Genomic DNA, 15,348 nt, shown 5'->3' on the forward strand with positions numbered 1-15,348 from the left:
GCTATTCCTTCTTCGCTTTGCAGTTGGAGAAGTACTGGGAGCTGGGAGGGGGAGGGGGGTTGTTGGTGTGTTGAGTGAGCAGAGGAGTGGTGTGGTGCCTCAAAACAGGCAGAGCAGGCACAACACGGGTGGACAGGGTTCCAGGGTTCTTCGGTCACAAAAGCCACTGTGCTGGCAGTGCCATCCCATTCATGCTCTGCTGCACACATGACTTTGCCTCTGACAAGTGTGAGGAGGTTGGAGTAGTTCTGCCAAGAGCTCTTTTTGAAGGTAGTAGGGGAGGGCTGGCTGGGCAAAGGCAAGAGAGGACGCAGGCTGGAAAAGGCCCAGGCCAATGCGAGCTTCCATGGTTTGGGAAATGGGGTGGGGTGGAGCTGGGTACTGCCCACCATGAATTGGAATAGTTAGTATTGAAATTTTGTAGGTACAGGTAAGTACAGGGCGGCTCCAGATAGTTCTGAGGGGTGGATTACAGGCTTAGAAATCTAAGCATATTTTGGGAAGTGGAAAGCACTTAACCCCTGCTCAACACAGGAAAGGCAGTGTGGACATGGGCCAACTCAGGAGCTGGGCCTCCATTAGGGGCAGGATGAAAAAAGGCTGGGGTCCAACTTTGCCTTAGGAAGAGAGTCATTGGGCCAGTGGACCTGGAGGAGATTGCTTCTTAGAGCTCCTTACTATGGAGGATAGCTCCATTTGAAGAGCAGGTAGGGGTTGTACACTGAGGAATGTTCAGAGGGAGGGGCACACTGGGCTAAGGGCCTGCCTTTATCTTCTAAGTTAAGATGACAGCTACTGTGGATGTTTCTCAAGGACTCTACAAGAAGTAGCCTTCTGGGTACAGAGTAATGCATTTCCCACTGTATGGTCACCAAGGCCCCTAAAGCTTTGTTGCCACTGTTGACAGAGGAATCTCTGAGTAGTACTTTAGCAAATTCTAGTACTTTCTGATGATGGTAGCATTGTTTGAATGATACCAGATTTCTTTACTGCTTAGAGCAGTAGGCAGAACTGGCACAGGTTGTGTGCTGGAGTGGCCTGGGAGTCAGGGGATTGGGTGTTCTCTGGACTGCTACTTCCTCATCACCAGGTCCAGAGGCGGTAATTTGGATTAAGATATTGTTTAAGTCTCCTGTTTCCCAGGTTTGTGGTCAAATCTGAGTCAATCTCCAGAACTAAACAAAGAATAGTGAAGAATAGCCTTTGTGAAGAATCTGGATTCTTGTTCCTTGTGAGAGGAAAAGTTCTTATTAGAACCAGAGTTTTACTCAGAATTTAATAATTTTATGGGCACCGAATCTTCAAATTATATATGCTTAGCATGAAAAATATTTAAATCAGCAGATCAGAGGCTGGTTGGAGAAGCAGTTGCTTCAGTTGTTCTATAACAAGAGGGCTGGTGGAAATTTTGAGGTCGCATTTGTGATGGGCTCAGTATTGGCCCTTCTCTGGGGCAGCGACCGAGCCAGAAGCCTCAGGGCTCTGTCCCAGGTGTGGTGTGGGAAGGCTAGTCGCTCTGTACCTGGGCCGTGGGCATTTACCTGGGATGGGGCAACAGAGATCCCAGAGGGAAAGGCACTCAAAACTGATGCGACAGTCCCCTTGGGATGCTTGGGGCACTCAGGCGGCCTCAGCAAAGGCTTAGCCTCTCCCCACCTTGCTCCCTGAGCTCCCTAGCTTACGTCCCCGGGGACGAGGAGGTTAAATGGAAGGAGGCTGCTCGGGGTCCTAGCCTCCGTGGATGGCTTCTCTGGCGGCCAGGGCGGGGACGCGGCCGAGAGCGCCCCCGCGGCCGCAGCTGCCGGCGCCGCGGCGGTAACAAAGGCAGCACGTGTCTGGGCGGGGCGGCGGGCGGGGTCGGCCCTCGGCCCCGCCCCGCCCGGAGCTTTTCCACCCGCCCGAGCTCGGCTGCGCGGTGCGCCCGCGACTCTCGCACGGCCGGGCTGTTGCTGGTGGGGCGGCGCCGAGAGGGCGGCGAGCAGTGTGGGAGGGGGGCGGCCCCGTGGGGCGGGGCGGGGAGGGGCGGGGCGGTGCCGCGAGTACCCGCCGCCCGAGCCCGGGTCCTGGATGGGGCGCGGCGAGTAGAGCGGCGCCTGGGGCTCGCGGCCGTGTCGCTGCCAGCACCGCGCGCAGCTGATGCTGAGCACGGCGGCGGCTCCGGCTCCCGGGCGAGACTAGGCCTGGCCGGGCCTGCGCGTGGGCCGCGCGCGCGCCCGAGAGGGAGGCCGCTGAGGTGCGCGCCGGGGCGGGCGCGGGCGCGGCGGCGGCGAAGGCGGCCGAGCGGGGGGCGGGGCCGCGGCGCCAGCAGAACCTTGGACAGAAGCTCCGGAGCCGCCGCCGCCGCCACCGCCGCCGCCGCCGAGCGCGAGCCCCGCCGAGCCCCGCCGAGCGCCGGGACCGCGGCGTCGAGCCGCGGCGCGCATTGCGGAGGGTGCAGAGCGCAGGAGCCACCTGCTCGGTAAGCCTGCGCCTCGGGCCGTCCGCTGTCCCCGGGGAGCCGGGCCGGGGTCGCGGCCGCGTGCGGTTTCGAGGCGGGGTCCCCGGCCACCTCCGCCGACTCCCGGTCCCCCGCGCTGCCATCCGGACCCTGGCGGGCGCGGGTGCCGGTGCCGCAGTGGAGCGGCCGGGTTGCGGCGCGGGGGCGCGGGCGGGGCCGTGCCGGCCGGGGAAGGCCTGGGCGCGGGTCCGGGGCCAGGTCCGCGGGGCCGCCGAGGCCGGGGCGGAGGAGCGCGACGCGAGCCCCGCCTGGTGCTGAGAACCATCTTGTTTTCCACACAGATCCGAAGGGGCGGTAAGCGACCCCGGGAGCGCCCCGGCCTCCCCCTGGCCGCCTCGGGCTTGGTGAGCTGTTTCGTCCCTCCGGCCGGCAGGCTGGGCGCGCAGGGGCGCAGGTACCCGCCCGGCGCGCAGCGGCACCATGGGCACGGTGCTGTCCCTGTCCCCCAGCTACCGGAAGGCCACGCTGTTTGAGGATGGCGCGGCCACGGTGGGCCACTACACGGCCGTGCAGAACAGCAAGAACGCCAAGGACAAGAACCTGAAGCGGCACTCTATCATCTCCGTGCTGCCTTGGAAGAGGATCGTGGCCGTGTCGGCCAAGAAGAAGAACTCCAAGAAGGTGCAGCCCAACAGCAGCTACCAGAACAACATCACGCACCTCAACAATGAGAACCTGAAGAAGTCGCTGTCGTGCGCCAACCTGTCCACGTTCGCCCAGCCCCCACCGGCGCAGCCGCCCGCAGCCCCTGCCAGCCAGCTCTCGGGCTCCCAGACCGGGGTCTCCTCCTCCGTCAAGAAGGCCCCGCATCCTGCCGTCACCTCCGCAGGGACGCCCAAACGGGTCATTGTCCAGGCGTCCACCAGCGAGCTGCTGCGCTGCCTGGGTGAGTTTCTCTGTCGCCGGTGCTACCGCCTGAAGCACCTGTCCCCCACGGACCCTGTGCTCTGGCTGCGCAGCGTGGACCGCTCGCTGCTCCTGCAGGGCTGGCAGGACCAGGGCTTCATCACGCCCGCCAACGTGGTCTTCCTTTACATGCTCTGCCGGGATGTCATCTCCTCTGAGGTGGGCTCTGACCACGAGCTCCAGGCCGTCCTGCTGACCTGCCTGTACCTCTCCTACTCCTACATGGGCAATGAGATCTCCTACCCGCTCAAGCCCTTCCTGGTGGAGAGCTGCAAGGAGGCCTTTTGGGACCGCTGCCTCTCCGTCATCAACCTCATGAGCTCCAAGATGCTGCAGATTAACGCCGACCCCCACTACTTCACACAGGTGTTCTCCGACCTGAAGAACGAGAGTGGCCAGGAGGACAAGAAGCGGCTCCTCCTAGGGCTGGACCGGTGAGCCTGCTAGCCTGCATCACGGCTCAAGGATTCAATTCATTTTTAAAAATTTATTATTAAATCAGATTTTGTGTACAGTATGTGTCTAGCGAAGCCACGAAGGGCCCCTCCCTTCCCACCTTCTCTCCTTGGGGTTTTCTTCAGCTCTGCCAAGAACTCTGGATGCTTTTGAACTCCCGAACCTTGTGCAAAATTCAGAAGATGTATTCAGAGACACCCTGGCTCCTGACCTTTCACTTTGGGGAATTCAAAGGACTGACCTGCCTCTGCCGCCTGTGCTCTTGCTGGACCAAGGCAGGGGAGGCTACCCTCTGCTCCCCACAGCCAGGCAGCCCAGAGTTTCTGGTTGGAGGCCCTTTTCCGGGTCCTGTTTTGGGTCCTCCATTCTCCCAGAGGCTCCTGGAGCCAGCCACCCTGACTGAGCCGCATGTGGGGTTGTGAGGCAAGATGCCCATGGCCCTGGGACAGCCTCTTCAATTGAGGGGAAGCCGGCCTGGTGCAAAGAGTGTGTCCTGTCGTTTGACCATGCACGACCCGGTTTGCTCTTTTTTCTTTTTTAGGGACAAGGGCTTTCCTTTTGTGGAGACATGGAACTCGCCCCCCTTCCCCTGCTCCCAGCGGTGTTGGCAGTGTTGGTTAACAAGCTGGTTTGACTCATTAAGTTCTTTCATTTTGGGTCCCAGCTCTAAAGGGGTGGGGTGAAGCTGGGGACAACTCCTTTCCTGGGTGAATTTTTCATTTGAATCATGCAGCTTAGTCACCCTGTGGTGAAGGCCAGGACAGCTTCAGGTGCCCATTGTCAACAGCCTGCCTTCTGGGCAGGTGGGATTGCCATGCCTGGGACTGAGCCGGTGCCCACCTAAGGGCTAAGGCCTCTTGCTGGTGCACGTGACATTTGTCCTGCAGAGCTGTGGGGCGGTGGGGAGTGATGTCAGGGATCAGGGTGATGGGGTCATGATGTACCCCCGCCCTCACCTCTGTTGATTTAAAGCTGTTCCCAGACAGTTCAGTTTCTTCTGAAGGTGAAGCCTTGTCCCGAAAGGGCCAGTGAGACAGCTGGACCTTGGAGACAATTACAAGCCGGGAGCAGAACTCCTGATTGCCTGCTGATTCTACAACTGATCATTTGCAGCTGCTGGTTTTGGTTTCCACCTTAGCCTGGTTGGTGGCTGTAAAAACACATGATGTGTACTTAATCAATTTTCTTTCTGATTCTCCCAGATCGGTGGCTTGGGGCTTGGGAGAGGACCAAGAGAAGGGAGCAAGTCTTTCTCTGTCCCTTCGGCTTTGGGGAACAAAGACTGATGTGAAGATGCTACAGAGAATTCTCTCTTCCAGTCCCAGTCCCCCAGGGGGTGCTGGAAGGGGAGGCTGGGGGGAGGCAGGGGGCGGTTTTACATAGGATTAGCTTCCAGGTGGCTGCCGATTTCAGCAGAAGCACTACTGAAATTCACAGAAAAAAGAAAAAGCTGTGAAATTGAGGTCCCGATTTAATAGGCCCGGAGCTGAGACTGCGGGCCCGTGGTGCTCCCGAGGAAGAGGGCCTGCCCGAGCCGGAGAGCATTGGCCGCAGCTGCGCCCCGAGGCCCACGCTGAGCCTTTCTCAGGACCGCCAGCCAGATAACCTGCCGCGGGGCTGGAAGGAACCCGCGGCTGCTGGCGCGGACCTCGCCGCGGCGCCTCTTCTCTGCTGGAGTTGTCACCCAGCCCGTCTGTGCAGATCCTGCTGCCATGTGTGACCTGAGGTAGGAGGCCCGTGGGGGCAGCGGGCCCTGGCGGCACACGAGAGGGGGGTCCGGGTGCCGACTCTCAAGAGCAGGGGCGTGGGTCTGTAGTCGCTCCTTCGCGGGCTGCGCTGGGCCTGAAACTGCGGGAAGGCGCATCCGCAGGATTCCAGTTCTGTGCGTTTCCTTCTCTCTCCATATTTATTTTTTTAAGTTTTGGAGGCGGTGCAAATTTCAGGAGTGGTTGGGGACTAAGGAAAGAACTCTCTAGTTCCATCAATGTGAAGCCTGGTGGGGTCTCCTCCCTCCCTTGCACTGGTCATCAGTATTGTGTAGAGGAACTGATACGCTTGAGTGTGCAAGCAGTGAACCCATTTGACATGCTGCTATGAAGACTACTTTTCGAACAATTAAAAAAAAAGGAAAAAACTAACCTACAAAAAAAAAACCCTTTATTCTTTCATTGTTGCTTTTACAGTGATATTGTGCATGCAAACCAGGAGCATTTTGTGTCTTAAGAAAAATAATCTTAGAACAGATGGCTGTGAAAATTACACCCGTGCACAGAACAAGTCACAGGAATAATAGTTCAGGATTTGGTTTTTCTCTTTCTTGTAAACCTGAAGGGTTGATATATTCTTTCCATGCAGTTATTAGAACTTAGTTTTGTTCCAGCCGTTGTTAAACTTGCAATGAAAAGAGAATGTACCATTTTTTCACTCGGAATTATTCATAGCTGTATATTTGAAACTGCTAATTACACACGTGCGATGTATGTTGGTTTTTTAGTGCAATTTCTTCTGTAGCTATTCTTTGACCAAACTGTGGGTGTTGTTAATATTAATTTATATTTGTCTCATTTTGTATGTATGCGTAGCGTGTTTGTAAGTATGTGTGGTTTATAATCTGACAAGGTCATGAAGCTCAGTTTGGCTGTAATTTAATTCCCCTTCCCTTATTTTTATTTATTTTTGTACTGTGCTGAGTAAATAAAATGCACTGACCATCCATTACATAGACCTTTTCTGTGGGCACATCCTTCACGAGCAGGCTGGGGGCCCCTCTTATAAATGATTCCTGCGCTTAAAACATAATTGGATTGCATTGTGGGGGAGGGGAGTATGGGCGGAGGGAGGGTTAGGGGAGAGGCCTTAACAAGCGCGTTCATGTTAAGGTGATTAAGAAAGCAGCACAGGTTAAGTCAACTTTGGTTTCTCAGGAGTTGCTTTCCAAAGGCTCCCTTGCCTTGGCGGAGCTGGGTGACCGGGACCTCCAGCCAGAGGGTCGGGCCCAGGCATGGCCTGGCGAGGGCTGGCTCAGCGGGTCCTGCAGGGCAGCCGGCTTGGCACTTAAGGCTGTGGCTCCAGGTGTCCTGGGCCTGGCTCTGCTCGTGGTCCACGGCCCAGAGGCTCCCAGGCCAGCAGGGGTCCATGTGGCTCAACCCCACCAGCCTAGCTCTGTGCAGGTTTCTGAAAGAGAGAACTCCAACCCCGGGGCTCCCAGATAAGCAGCCACCCTAGCCCCTAATTGTGGCAAGGGTGGGGCCCCCTACTGGTTGTACTGCCAGCGGTCTGTGCCCACTCACGCCACCACCCTGAGCTGCTGGGACCTGGCGTTTTGGACTTGGTCCCCCCCCCAACCCCCTTGGCCCTGTCCCCCGCTGGCTGGAGCTGCCCTGGGCCTGGGGGCGGGGCGCAGCTCAGGTGGCACCTTGGAAGCTGTCAGCCTTGTGATCAGGGCACCTCCTTTGTCTGAGTCAGAAGCCATCACTGCGGGCTCCGTCCCGCCAGTAACCGGGGACCTGGTAGCATCCTCTGGCTGCGGGGCCCTTGGGTGCTGGGGATGCCCCATCTCCCCGCAGGGCCTTGCTTGTCTGCAGCTCCCCGACCCCAACCTGAGGGCTCGGGGAGAGGCTGACGAGCCACGGCTCACCCAGACCTCTCCTCCAGCTGCAGCCCTGGAGATCCCAGCCTTGCCTTTATGCGTGCTTCGATCTCAGTAAACGTGAAAGCAATGAGCTTCAAGTCTAGTGCACAGGCCTCAAAATGGTGGGAGAAAGTGTTTGGATTTAATTCCACTGCCTGTCCGCCTCCTGGCTCCGCCTCCCCCCAGCTTCGCACTCACCATTGAATACTTTTCATCAACAGCCCCACGTAAACTATCCTCCATTTTTACCTGATTTGTGTTTAATGCTCCCTTCCATCCTCTGGGTTAACAGTTTATAGAAGCCAAAATTTGACAACTGTAGATACAGTTTTCAATTCAAAAAGCAGAACCTTTAAACGTAAGATTTAATGCTTTATTGCTCTTGATGATAAATCAAAATATGCTTTAGAAATAAAGTTAATTTAATAGAAAATAGGAATATACGCACCAAACCATAAAACTGCATTTAATTAAATCAAGAGAAACACTTCATCGCATACAATCACTGTGTCCTCCTGCCTTCCCCTCAGCGCTGTGATCACACCCGAAATTCTTTCTTCAGTTGCCAGACACTGTGACTTTCTGTAGGACATCATGAAAAAGTGCTTGTGGACGGCGGTGGTGCTCTGGCTGAGGGCTCAGGGACCAGAGGCGACACCAAAAGGTGGGAGGGCAGGACTCCAGCCCCCGTCCTCTCCAGCCTCTGAACGGCATTCGTTTGGCATGTTTTTGGTGTGTCTAAAACATACATTTCCATGTATCTAGTAAAGCAACAAGTTTGGGGAAACGAGTGGAAAGGAGAGGTGATGTTCCAGTTAAGATGGATCGATAGTGTCAAGGCGATTGGCAAAGCTATGGGCGCTGCTGAACGGGGTCCCGTGCGGGCAGCTGACCAGGCTTGGAGGATGAATGGGTTTCCAAGGCCAGGATGCCGGCGGGACTCTTTGCTGTGCACTGCACGGGGTGAGAATGTGCTTGAGCCCTGGGAAGCAGGGGTGGGGCAGCCGCGAGACCAAGCTGCTGGGACCACCTGGGAGCCGGCCAGGGGGCCGCGGCAGGCACAGGAGGTGGCACCTGGTATGCTTTGTGGGGTCGGGGTGGCAGGGGGAGCCTCTGTGGCAGAAAGCGGAGAAAACGTCAGCACGTCCCTCTCTGACATCCTGCTCGGCTCCTCCTGGGGCATGGGCTCACCCTCGGCCCCCTGACCACACGGGGTGCCTGAGTCTTTCCTTTTTCTAAGGCTCCAGGCCGGGAGGCCCGGGCTGCCCAGGGGGTGTGTGGCGTCCTCCTCAGCTGAGGCTCAGAGGAGGGTGGTCCCGGAAGCATCTGGAGCACACGCGCGCTCTGCTGGGCAGGGACTGGCAAGGCGGCGGCTCTCCTGGCCTGGCCTGCAGTGCCAGGACCCCCGCACTGTTTCTGTCGCTCCACTTCCCCAAGTTCCTGGGGCTCAGGCCCTCCCACCCCAGTCCTGGTTCTCCACGTGAGTGTGAGGCAGAGGTGTTTGGAGGGGCAACTTCCAAACCCCGGATTGCTCCCCTGCTCCCCACCCCCCATTCTATTTTATTAATTAGCGTTCCTGACACGAGTGTGGGCACAGCAGACATGATATGATTAGCAAACTGCAAAAGTAAGTGCAAGACAACCACGGCCCAGGCTGTGCGGTTAAGTAAGATGATCCCTGGAGCATCCCCTGCGCTGCGCTCTCTGGGGAGGTGGCCACGGGGCTGGGGGCAGGCTCTGGGCAGGACAGACTGCCGGCCCTTGGCTCCTGGGCTGAGGGGCTGGCCCTACAGGTGAACCTGCTCACCTGGTGGTCTTGGCTGGCTGCTGGCGGGGAGGGGGTCCACGAGGAGCTTTGAGAAGCTCCCTGAGCCAGGGCATGGGGCTGCCATCACCCTGGGGAGAGGGCAGCTGGGCCCAGGGAGAGAGCAGGGCTACCTCCCCAGCTCATGTCCCCCAAACCTCCCCCGACCCGGGGGCATGGCTTTGGCTAGAAACTGCATCCGGGCTCCCCAAGCCCTCGCCTTGCAGGGCCAGCTGCTGGTCACAGGGTCAGGCAGGCTGACCTGGCCTGGCAGCGGGCGGCCTTCTCTGACTGCAGGGGAGCTGTAGTCGGGGGTGGGGGGTGGGGTGGGGTGGTGGCTAGGGGCTGGGCAGGACACGGGGTCTTTGGTTTGCTGAGGGGTCTGCGGACAGTTGGGACCGAGGAAGACGGAGGCCAAAGGCAGAAAGCAGGGGGTGGGCCTCGGGGAGGGGCCGCAGGGGAGGCGGGGGCCCCTCCCAGCGTGGAGCCTAGCGGGCGGGCTTCGGGCGGCCCCACCTCCCTGCGCATCAGTTGCCCGGCACGCTGAGGATGAAGCCCGAGCGGTTCTTGGTGAAGTCGGGCTGCGGCTGGTTGAGCCGCGTCTCCACGGAGACGGTGCACTTCCTCCCGTGCAGGCTGCATTGCACAGGGTTGGTGACGTTGACTTGAAGGTGGCGCTTCTCACTGGAAGGACCGAAAAGAAGACAGGCGGTTAGCAGGGGGCCCAGGTGGGGGAGTCTCCCCGGCAGCCCCTGGGCCTCACAGGTGTCTCCAGGCCAGGGCACAGAGAGGATGAGGCCGGGAGAGATGGTGCTGGGCTGCGGTCCCGAACCAAAGCCCTGGGGGAGCCAGGGCCCGAGGTTCAGGCGCTGCCGGGCTCCTGAGAACCCGCTTGTGGGGCAGTACAGGGCAGGGAGCCGCAGTGCGGCACGGCCACCGCCCTCTGGCCTGAGGCTGAGGACCAGTCACTGGGCTTTAGATGTCAGCAGGGGGATGTCACAGCACGGGGCTCTGATGACACTGTTTATCAGTTCTCTCTGGTGGCAACACGGAGCCCTGGGGGCGCTGCGTCCAGTGATAAGTGGAGACTTCCCCGCACATGGTACCTGACTACCACGACGATGAGAGAAATGTCTTCTGTGAGTCCCGGCTCGGCCCTGCCTGTCGCGGGTCCCGCTGTTAGAACCGGTTGGACGTCAGCTTCCTGGAGGCCGGGAAGTGGGAGGGAGGGTCAGCGGTGCTTCTACCTGTGTGGCTGGCAGCGTGCGGGGCAGGAGCGCGTTCCCCTGCCCAGGAGCCACGTGGCCCTGCTGGCCCAGCGGGGCTTCTTCCCACCTGCTGAGCAGTCGGAGGGCCCGGAGTGCCCAGTGCCCGCGGGGTGGCTGCGCACCTGCTGGGGAGGAGCAGCGCCTCCTCAGGCGCCTGGCTGGGCACTGAACGCACTTCAGATGCCGCAGATGCAAGAGCTGGGAGACTCAGCGGCCGGCACAGTCCCGCGCTGCGCCTCGTGCCTCATCGGCGCTCTCCGCGCTGGGAGGTGAGAGGAGAAGGCCCTGCTCCCTGTGCTCTGAACGCCTTCATTTCCCCAGGTTGGCGCTGGGGGCGGGCGGGCCAGGCTCCCTGGGTGGCTGTTGCTCTCGGCGTTGGACGGGATGCCAAGGGTCGGACGGCAGGGGAGGCCGGCACAACTGTGCTTCCGCCCGCCTGGCCCAGGGGACAGGGAGGCACTGCCCAGGCACCGGCTGGTCTGGGCGGCACCATCACTCAGACTCACTTTCCGCAGGAAGGGGGCCTGCGGGCAGTGGCGCTCTTGGCCTCTGAGTGCCCAGAACACTGGGCTGGGCTTTGTTGGAGCGCCCAGGGGGCAGGGATGGAGATGTTGTTAGGGGCTTTCCTCATGGCTGTTTCCTACCTGCTTTCTTTTTTTAAAAAATTAATTAATTTTTGGCTGCATTGGGTCTTCATTGCTGTGCCCTGGCTTCCTCTAGTTGTGGCGAGCGGGGGCTACTCTTCGTTGCGGTGTGCGGGCTTCTCACTGCGGTGGCTTCTTTTGTTACGGAGCACAGGCTTTAGGCATGCGGGCTTCCGTAGTTGTGGCATACGGGGTCTAGAGCAAAGGCTCAGTAGTTGTGGCGCATGGGCTTAGTTGCTCTGCGGCATGTGGGATCCTCCCGGGCCAGGGCTCGAACCCGTGTCCCCAGCATTGGCAGGCGGATTCTCAACCACTGCGCCACCAGGGAAGCCCCCTTTCTTGTTAAACATCTTGTAGAAACAGAAAATGAACACAGGAAGAGACCCGTGGTTATCTCTCATGGGCATTAGGTATCTGATGCTTAATGTCTTGTCAGCTGCAGCTAAAACCTTGGCTTAGGACGGCTATTTTTAACCAGACTTGGACATAAAAATAGCAGAGCCCATTGGAGGCAGTGACTCGGGCACTTCTCCATTCCTGCGGGAGCCAGGCTGCCCTGGGGATAGATGCACAGCCCGTGATCTGGGTGAGGGGTCCTTCGACCCTCATCCTCTGGCTGGCCTGGAGCAAGCGGAGCCCCAGCACCGCAGCCCTGAGTGGCCCTGCCCTGATTCCCTGCCTGTCTCTGTGGGGCTGCCGTGGGATCTGGGCAGAAGAGAGGGGGGTGAGTGGTTCCAGGTGTTGAGGGCAGGAAGAAGAACTGGCTTTTTGGTCTGAAGAGCTAGGCAGCTAAGCAGCCCCCGGCTGGTGCTGTCCACACTGCCATCAGCAGACAACAAAGTAAGACAACGTGGATTGAGTTTGCTTTCTCAATAAGTCAAACACAGAATTACCACACGACCCAGCAATTCCACTCCTGGATATATACCCAAAAGAAGTGAAAACAGGTGTTCAAACAAAAACTTGTACAGGGATGTTTATAGCAGCATTATTTACAACAATGCAGAAAAAGCTTTGGATACAATTCAATGCCCATTTATGATAAAAACTCTTCAGAAAGTGGGCATAGAGGGAACATACCTCAGCTTAATAAAGACCATATAAATGGGAGGAAGTCCAAAAGGGAGGGGATATCTGGATGTGTATGGCTGATTGATTTTGTTGTGCAGTGGAAGCTAATGCAACATTGTAAAGCAACCATACTCCAATAAAAATTAAAAAAAAAAACAAAAAAGGCCATATATGACAAACTCACAGCTAACATCATAGTCAATAGTGAAAAGCTGAAAGCATTTCCTCCAAGATCAGGAACAAGACAAGGATGCCCAGTCTCACCACTTTTATTCAACATAGTTTTGGAAGTCCTAGCCACAGCAATAAGAGAATTGGAAAAGAAGTAAAACTGTCACTGTTTGCAGATGACATGATACTAAACATGGAAAATCCTAAAGATGCTACCAGAAAACTACTAGAGCTCATCAATGAATTCAGTGAAGTTGCTGGGTACAAATTAATATACAGAAATCTGTTGCATTTCTATACACTAACAATGAAATATCAGAAAGAGAAATTAAGGAAACAAACCCATTTACAATCACATCAAAAAGAATAAAATACCTATGAATAAACCCACCGAAGGAGGCAAAAGACCTGTACTCTGAAAACTATAACATAACACACTGATGAAAGAAACTGAAGGCCACACAAACAAATGGAAAGATATACTGTGTTCTTGGATTGGAAGAATCAATATTGTTAAAATGACTGTACTACCTAAGGCAATCTACAGACTCAATGCAATCCCTATCAAATTACCAATGGCATTTTTCATTTGTTCTAGTTCACAGAACCTATCAAATTACCAATGGCATTTTTCATTTGTTCTAGTTCACAGAATTTAAAATTTTAAATTTGTATGGAAACACAAAAAACCCTGAATAACCAAAGCAATCTTGAGAAAGAAGAACAAAGCTGGAGGAATCACGCTCCCTGACTTCAGACTATACTACAAAGCTACAGTAATCAAAACAGTATGGTACCGGCACAAAAAGAGAAATATAGATCAATGGAACAGGATAGAAAGCCCAGAAATAAGCCCACACACTTATGGTCAATTTAGTCTATGACAGAGGAGGTTAGAATACACAATGGAGAAAATACAGTCTCTTCAATAAGTGGTGCTGGGAAAACTGGACACCTACATGTAGAATAATGAAATTAGAACATTCTCTAATACCATATACAAAAATATACTCAAAATGGATTGAAGACCATGGGGCTTCCCTGGTGGCGCAGTGGTTGAGAGTCCGCCTGCCGATGCAGGGGACACGGGTTCGTGCCTTGGTCCGGGAAGATCCCACATGCCATGGAGCGGCCAGACCTGTGAGCCATGGCCGCTGAGCCTGCGCGTCCGGAGCCTGTGCTCCGCAATGGGAGAGGCCACAACAGTGAGAGGCCCGCGTACCGCAAAAAAAAAAGGATTAAAGACCTAAATGTAAGACTGGATACTATAAAACTCCTAATATATGCCCAGGAGTGGGATTGCAGGGTCATATGGTAGCTCTATTTTTAGTTTTTAAAGGAAGCTCCATACTGTTCTCCATAGTGGCTGTACCAATTTACATTCCCAACAACAGTGTAGGAGGGTTCCTTTTTCTCCACACCCTCTCTACCATTTATTATTTGTAGACCTTTTGAAGATGGCCATTCTGACTGGTGTGAGGTGATACCTCATTGTAGATTTGATTTGCATTTCTCTAATAATTAGCACATCTTTTCATGGGCCTTTTGGCCATCTGTATGTCTTTTTAAAATTATTTAATTTTATTTATTTTTTGGCTGCACTGGATCTTCATTGCTGCATGTGGGCTTTCTCTAGTTGCAGCGAGCAGGGGCTAGTTCGTTGCGGTGCACGGGCTCCTCATTGCAGTGGCTTCTCTTGTTGCGGAGCACGGGCTCTAGGCCCATGGACTTCAGTAGTTACAGCATGTGGGCTCAGTAGTTGTGGCACACGGGCTCAGCAGTTATGGCTCGCAGGCTCTAGAGCACAGGCTCAGTAGTGTGGTGCACGGGCTTAGCTGCTCCGCGGCATGTGGGAACTTCCTGGACCAGGGCTAGAACCAGTGTCCCCTGCATTGGCAGGCGGATTCTTAACCACTGCACCGCCAGGGAAGTCCCTGTATGTCTTCTTTGGAGAAATGTCTGTTTAGGTCTTCTGCCCATTTTTTGATTGGGTTGTTTCTTTCTTTTTTTTTTTTTTGATATTAAGCTCCATGAGCTGTTTGTATACTTCGGAGATTAATTCCTTGTTGGTAGCATCGTTTGCAAATATTTTCTCCCATACTGTAGGTTCTTTCATTTTGTTTATGGTTTCCTTTGCTGTGCAAAAACTTTTAAGTTTAGTTAGACCCCATTTGTTTATTTTTGTTTTTATTTCTATTACTCTAGGAAACAGATCCAAAAAGATATTCCTACGATTTATGTTAAAGAGTGTTCTGCCTATGTTTTCCTCTAGGAGTTTTATAGTATCATCCTGCTCCTGGGCATATATCCAGAGAAAAACATAATTCAGAAAGATACATGTACCCCAGTGTTCACTGCAGCACTATTTACATGGAAGCAACCCAAATGTCCATTGACTGATGAATGGATAAAGAAGATGTGGTACATATATACGATGGAATACTACTTGGCCATAAAAAGAATGAAATAATGCCATTTGCAGCAACATGGATGGACCTAGAGGTTATCATACTAAGTGATGTAAGCCAGACAGAGAAAGACAAATATCACGTGACATCACTTATATATGTGGAATCTAAAAAAATCGTATAAATGAACTTAGTTACAAAACTGAAATAGACTTACAGACATAGAAAACGAACTTATGGTTCCCAAAGGGGATAGAGGAATGGGGGGACAGATAAATTAGGAGTTTGGGATTAACATATACACACTACTATATATAAAATAAGTAAACAACAAGGACCTACTGTATAGCACAGAGAACTATACTCAACATCTTGTAATAACCTATAATGGAAAAGAATCTGGAAAATAATATATGATACATAATAAATATATATAATATATAATAAATATACATAATATGTAATAATATATATAACTGAATCACTTTGCTG

General features: G+C 54.6%; 2 protein-coding genes across 2 annotated transcripts in view; one reads left to right on the forward strand and one right to left on the reverse strand.

Annotated features, from left to right (window-relative positions):
- Positions 1–2,917: 2,917 nt before the first annotated feature.
- On the forward strand, positions 2,918–3,841 carry CDK5R1 (cyclin dependent kinase 5 regulatory subunit 1; the record flags this gene model as incomplete). Its single annotated transcript, XM_082679668.1, has 1 exon — positions 2,918–3,841. The coding sequence occupies one exon, from the start codon at positions 2,918–2,920 to the stop codon at positions 3,839–3,841; it is 924 nt and encodes a 307-aa protein (XP_082535794.1).
- A 4,008-nt stretch (positions 3,842–7,849) lies between these two features.
- The window catches only part of MYO1D (myosin ID), a 348,470-nt gene continuing 340,971 nt past the window's right edge, over positions 7,850–15,348 (reverse strand). Inside the window, exon 22 of the mRNA XM_082678981.1 lies at positions 7,850–9,978. Within this exon, the coding sequence (XP_082535107.1) occupies positions 9,822–9,978 (157 nt within the window). The 3' untranslated portion in view covers positions 7,850–9,821. The remainder of the gene's footprint in view (positions 9,979–15,348) is intronic.

Source organism: Grampus griseus, assembly GCF_964374135.1.
Source record: "Grampus griseus genome assembly, chromosome: 20".
Classification (NCBI taxonomy): domain Eukaryota; kingdom Metazoa; phylum Chordata; class Mammalia; order Artiodactyla; family Delphinidae; genus Grampus; species Grampus griseus.